This window comes from Acanthisitta chloris, unplaced genomic scaffold, assembly GCF_000695815.1.
Source record: "Acanthisitta chloris isolate BGI_N310 unplaced genomic scaffold, ASM69581v1 scaffold4398, whole genome shotgun sequence".
Taxonomy (NCBI): Eukaryota; Metazoa; Chordata; class Aves; order Passeriformes; family Acanthisittidae; genus Acanthisitta; species Acanthisitta chloris.
The window spans coordinates 8,040-14,210 of NW_008685220.1; the positions used below are offsets into that span (position 1 = coordinate 8,040).

Below are 6,171 nucleotides of genomic sequence, written 5' to 3' on the forward strand. Positions count from 1 at the left end.
TAAAACCTTTCGTGTCAACAGTTGCTTTGATCAAAAAACATTATCCTGCATTAAAACATACCACAGTGACTTTATGGCACATAGAAGCCTTCAAAATATATTCACCTTGGTTGCTAGAATTTCTTCCTTACACACAAACTTTGTGTGTCACAAAGTTTAACAGCAGTGTATGCACTAACATCCCACTCTTCTGGTATGCAAAAACACCTAAAGTACATAGCCAGGTAATTTTTTGTTTGCCATGTGTTTCTATGCCATTTCAATGCTGCCAGTATCTGGAAATGTTTCATGTTTTTGAGAAATATTAACTCAAGTAACAATAGTATTGTATCTACTTTGTAATCCTACCAAGCAAACCTATTCCCTCCCATCAGGGCTTTGTATTGCTTCAAAAGATAGGAATATTTTGTGGTTACCAACAGGCAATATTTATTAATAGAACTGAGGACTCTACATACATCATCGCACAAAATTGTAATAGACCAATCAACAAAACCATGTGTATATGCAACTGTAAATAGCACTTTAGCAGAAGTGTAACACATTGTGCATTAGCTGTCTTAGTAAGGTGACAACTTAGATGATTATTTCACAAGAGTACAAAAGTGCAAACTTTCATTCAAGGCATACACACAGAACACATGAAAAAGATTACTATACAGGCCATGGGTCTAAAATAACTCTCAAACATATCCCCTCCACCCCAAAACAAGTTAAATGAAAAAGTACCAGCACTCAGCAACCACCACTGTGTTACCACATTCAAAGTCTTATCTCTAGCAAGAAGCAGAGAAATGCAATCTGAAGAAATGCCCTTAGCTTGGAGTTTTAGACAATGTCATATGAACTGCAAGTTTTTATTTGGCAAGACTGAAATACTTAGAGCACTAGAAAAGCTCTTAGCCAGTGTATTACCAGTAACTCCTGAATCACAACATAAAGTAAATGTGTACAACAGCTGACTGTTGAAGGAAATAGTGTTCTTACAGAAAAAGGTGATATACAACCAAAATTCAAGTGTTTAATATTAGACTGTAGCAATTCTGACATTCTGTTCCTGTGCACTACATAAAACAATGGTTTATTGGGTTTATTTTAAAATTTTTATTCTTCCTTCCACTCTGTGAAAAGGTGCAGAGGGCAGAACAGAAATGTAGCTGTAATCCTGTGCCTACAGCAGCTGGTGAGAGGCATGTGGGCACAACTGTCCAGCTCAAGGTAGGCCTCTGGATTTTCAACATGCAGACTTAATGCTCTCTCTTCCCTTCCACCTCAACACCTCCTTGTCTGCACCCTGACTGCAAGATCCTTGTTCCTGTTGTCCCCTACTTTTTATCTGCACCCTTCCCACCAGCTGTTGCAATCAGTTTCCCAGGCAGACATGTTATCTTCTCTCTTGCACAAGAGAGCAGCTCAGCTGTGCAATGTCATCTTTGGACAGCCACGAGATAAAAGGACAGAACAGTTCCTCTCTCATACCACGTTTTGAGAGGGTCTGGAGAGACACATTTCTGTCACAGCATCAGCAAAGAATTGCTGAGGACTTTGTAAGGCTGAAAACCTCTTGTTTACAAAAACAAAATTCTGATTAAGAACATTTTAATTCCAACAATAAAATGGCCTCTTAAAATATTTTAACTACTGTCTAGCTTAATTTAAAACTATATGAAATACTAAGTTTTAGAAATACTATAAATGCTTTTTCTCCTGCCACCAAGTTAACCTCAAGACAGGAGTCAAGCAGAAGTTACCATAAGCTTTAGAGAAAAACCCCTACTACCTAGAGAGTTACAAAAAGGAGTTCAAACATTAACAAAATTAGTAGCAGATGTGACTACTCAAAAAGGAATGAGAAATCTCAGATGTGTCTCTCAAAAACGACTTCATAGGTTTTAGTGCACAGACAGCACATTCTGTGAACATGAGGAATCAGAATCTGGAGGCAGTTTAAGCAACTTTGTAATTCAGTTGAGGAAAAAAAATGGAAATGTAAGAAACAAGGCCTGTGTGTCTCCTGCTTTAATCCCCTGGTGCTCAAGTATTTCATGTTTTGAAAATGACCACCAACAGCAGAGACTGTGCCTTCAACAAGGAGAGGAGCAGAATTAAAATTAGGTGAGCACTCTTTGAAGCATTTCTACAAGCAGTGCTACCTATGGTAGCCTATCACTATATTAATACCTGAACGACATTTTTGTTTCCCTGGATTTAAGGGAAAATAAGCCACCAGAAAATGCACTTGTAAAAAGATGAAAGCATCAGAAAACTATGAAAACAAAGCAAGTAGGACTGTGTGCCTGTGTATATAAATCTTAACAAACAAATATATAAGAATGGTTAGGGGTTTTGTTCATTTGTTTGTTTGTTTCCTCCAAATCAAAGCAAAACACAATATGGTCTTTCAAATGGGTTTTGGATGGGAAACTATGAGTAGGATGGACAAAGAAAATGACAAAGGAAAAGAACAGTGAGATTTTATTTCCCTGGCATGTGGAAGTACAGAGATATTACTGTAGCACTTACTGTTCTTACCTTTTGGATGTCAACTCATCAAAAATTACAGCATAACTACATCAGTGGTGGAATTTTAACACACAGTTTACATTTTTAAAATCATTTGTTTTTCTTAACTTTACATACAGCCTACGAACCTGAATAAAATGCATTTGCTTTTGAAAGTCATAATAGTAAGTGTTTTGGGGTGTTCAAAGTCAAAGAAGTAGTCCTGAGATTTCAGATGTTAAAGCTTTCCCCACAGCCACATGTTCCTTTGATGTTTGGATTATTGAAGACGAATTCACTGGACAGTTTGTCTTCTACATAGTCCATTTCAGTTCCTAGAAGTGTCAGCTGTGCCTTCTTCTCGATAAACACTCTAACCCCTTGAAGACAAGAAGAAAAAAAAAAGAAATTACATACAACAAAATATTCATTCACTTTGAAATTCTCTTTTGACCAGCGATAGGGAAAAAAGGAAGCTAAACATGAAGACAAACAATATAACCTGGTTTCCCTGGCCTAACATGGGGCACCTCCATTGCTGTTTTTGTCCCTACCTAGTGAAGTCTGGCAACAGTCTAGAACTGTTACTTGTGTGTGCACCTGAATGTCTGTGTTTTTCAGGGGGAACTTAAAAAATGATACCCAGGGAAGTAAGCTGCAGAACTTGGGAATGAATCTCAGCTTCAGTACACAATTCCCATGCATTACAGACACTAACCCATTTTCTGCTCTTCTTAAAGTCTGTGAATCTGACAAGATGACCCAAAACTTTGAAAAAACAAACGTTCTTCTCTCAAAATGACTGTTTTTTGATGTGCTAAAAACATTAAGTCTACATCAGTTGTTAGAAAAACTTAATCCTACAATAAGGCAAATATGTGAACCTATAATCACAACCTTTAAGGATTTAGCTGTACATTTTAGGAACTAGGAGCTTGCTTTCCTATAGGATACAGTCACCAACTTCCCTGGAAAGTTACTCAAGTTTAAAACTACATCCGATACAAAGCTGTGAGTGGACTGCTTTAGTTGCTCACAGACTAGGAAATGATAAAAATCCAATGTAAAATTTTATCAGTACGCAGCAATAATAATTCATTATGTTATATGAGAGATTGCTGGAAAGCTGTTTTACCACAGCAGACACTGAGACAAAACCTACTACTAACACAACTCCAGTCTGTGGGCAACTGAATTGAATCCACACACTTTTTTGGGGTCAATTTGGACAGTTTACTGACAGCGAAGACTAAACCTCATGAAAGAGTTTATGGACCTTACCCCTGAAGCAGTCATTTAGTACCTAAAAGCCAGAAATTTTGTGCCAGAATCTTAAGTCGCTATCTCTGTGAGCACAGAGCTACACAAAAATCAGAGCATTCACTGGAAATCTGTCTAATACTAATCAACCAAAACAAAACACAAAACAGGCACATCCAAAACACTGCCTGGTTTTGGAACTTAAGACCTCTGACCTGACTAAAGGAAACTGCTTTTATCTTCCTAAAGATCCAAAACAGGAAATGCCTTCTGAAAAAACTGTTTTTAACCCTGTAAAGCTAAAGCAGGTCTGACTCAGAAGCCATATGAATCTGGAATCAAGAGCGACCTGCAGAAATAGGTGGCAGTACCTATCCTCATACACTCTGGTTCAATTTAGTAATTTGCTGAAGTTCCAGCTAATTCCCTGTTTAAGAGAATAAAACACATGAGTTGGTCACAGGTACTCTGAAGTCAGCTGAACATGGGCTCTGTCTAGCAGCCTGTGTGAGAAAACAACTGTGATATGCCACTTATGTTTAGATCTCTTACTTCCCCACCAAATTAAAAGTAACATTCCTGGACACAATAAAACAGAGTTCAGTCATGCCTAAAAAAACCCTAAAACGACACCCACAAGAGGAATTTTAGGAACTTACAGAAAAAGGAAAGAGAAACAAACACTAAATTCGTCCATAAAACTCTGTATTTGACAAAGAGACCAGTGACACAGATTTCTATTAAAAATGGAAAAATGTATAGAACTCTGCAGGTTTTAATTGGGATAGAGTTAATTTCCTCCACAGTAGCTTGTACGGGACTGTGTTCTGGATTTGTGCTGGAAATGGCGTTACTTTGAGTAAGTTCCAACATGTATCTTCCCTCCCACCACAGAAGTTTGTTCTGCTGCAGCAGAAACTCACCATCTTGAACAACTTCTTCATCAGAGTCTCCTTTTGATTTTGTATATTCTAATGTGTAGGAAAGTCCATTGCATCCCCTTGTACGAACACCTACTTTCACACCTACCTAAAAATAAAAACACCACAAGAAAACCCACCATCACATACATGACTTCTTTTTTAAAACCTATTCTGGAACACCCAGTTAAAGAGTACACAGAACAACAAAATGCTGGTATTTGTGATTCTCCACTGCTTCAATGCAGAAGTGAATTACCATAATGGATTAAGAGGTAACACTTCTTTTCCTTGTACAAATTTGACTGCCAAGGTAGAAGAAAACATCAGATGCTTGCTGCTGTGGGTCAAGCCCTAAAGTACGCTAAAGTTATGAAGTAATAAACTATTGTCACTCCTGCAGGCACCTGGTCTGATACAGACAGACAGATTTCAAAGACAGATATTTTCGTGACTTCAAATTAAAGTGTATTCAGATGCTAATTTGGGTGCTATGTTAAGATTATTGATGGTCTAACAAAACTATGAAGCTGTGAGGCCAAGAGCAGTTAGGTACTTGATATTCACAGAACCCTTGTAATGACACCAGCAGAAAATTTACTTCAAACCAAAGTTCTGAAAAACATACTGATTTCTTCATTACCTTTATTGCCAGTCTCACTTAAAAAGCGATCCCCTCCCTAAATCAAGTATGTGTATTTGCTTACTGTTTTAATTGACCTCAAAAACCAACTCAGTCAATGTCTGTAACATTCACAACATCCAACAAGCCTGACAAAAAGAGCATCTGTGCAAGGAAAAAAAATTGAGAAAAGGTTTTAAAGAAACAGAAAACTTTGTGCACAACAATCTTTCAGAAGTATCTGCATCACCTTCCACACGTCAATGGCTCATAACTGAAGAGGCAAATTTTATTATCTATTTCCACAGTCAGTGCTATGATAAAAGTGTATAAAAACATATCACTTGCCATCAAATGGGATCTCAAACTGCATCTGATCCTTTCAGACTAAACATGTTTCTCTACAGGAACTGCTACAAATAATGAGCTGGGAAATGCAAACACCATTTATAGCAAGGGAATGATTGACCATGTAAGCCTAGGTCTTCCTGAGGATGGTTTAAATCATTAGAACAAATACTCTAGATATTTGCAGGTGTGCAGGAAGCAAAAGAAACAATGGGCCTGGTATAAAAGTTAAAAGAGGAATGTTCTTCTTGAAATAATACTTATTCTAAAGAAAACCTAATGCTTGTTTTTATAATGGTCATCAAGGAACAATCTGTGTGTTTTTCCCTAAGAAGAAAGATGGCAAGCTCAATTTTGGAAAAACACTGATGACTTAAAAAACCCCACATTGTCTGGCAAGTTTCCTAAGAATTAGATACTTTCCAGTGTGTATGAATCTAACTTTATTATTGCATACTTCACAATGAGAATTCCTGCATGGACTAAGACAATAATGCCTTAATATCAACAGCTGAAGAT

The 6,171-nt window shown here is 37.3% G+C and overlaps 1 protein-coding gene across 1 annotated transcript in view; it reads right to left on the reverse strand.

The window, feature by feature from the left end:
• Positions 1 to 2,344: 2,344 nt before the first annotated feature.
• ISCA1 (iron-sulfur cluster assembly 1) overlaps positions 2,345 to 6,171 on the reverse strand; it is a gene marked incomplete at its 5' end in the record, with an annotated part of 4,232 nt that continues 405 nt past the window's right edge. Inside the window, 2 exons of the mRNA XM_009079651.1 lie at positions 2,345 to 2,882; positions 4,686 to 4,791. Coding sequence (XP_009077899.1) covers positions 2,734 to 2,882; positions 4,686 to 4,791 — 255 coding nt within the window. The remainder of the gene's footprint in view (positions 2,883 to 4,685; positions 4,792 to 6,171) is intronic.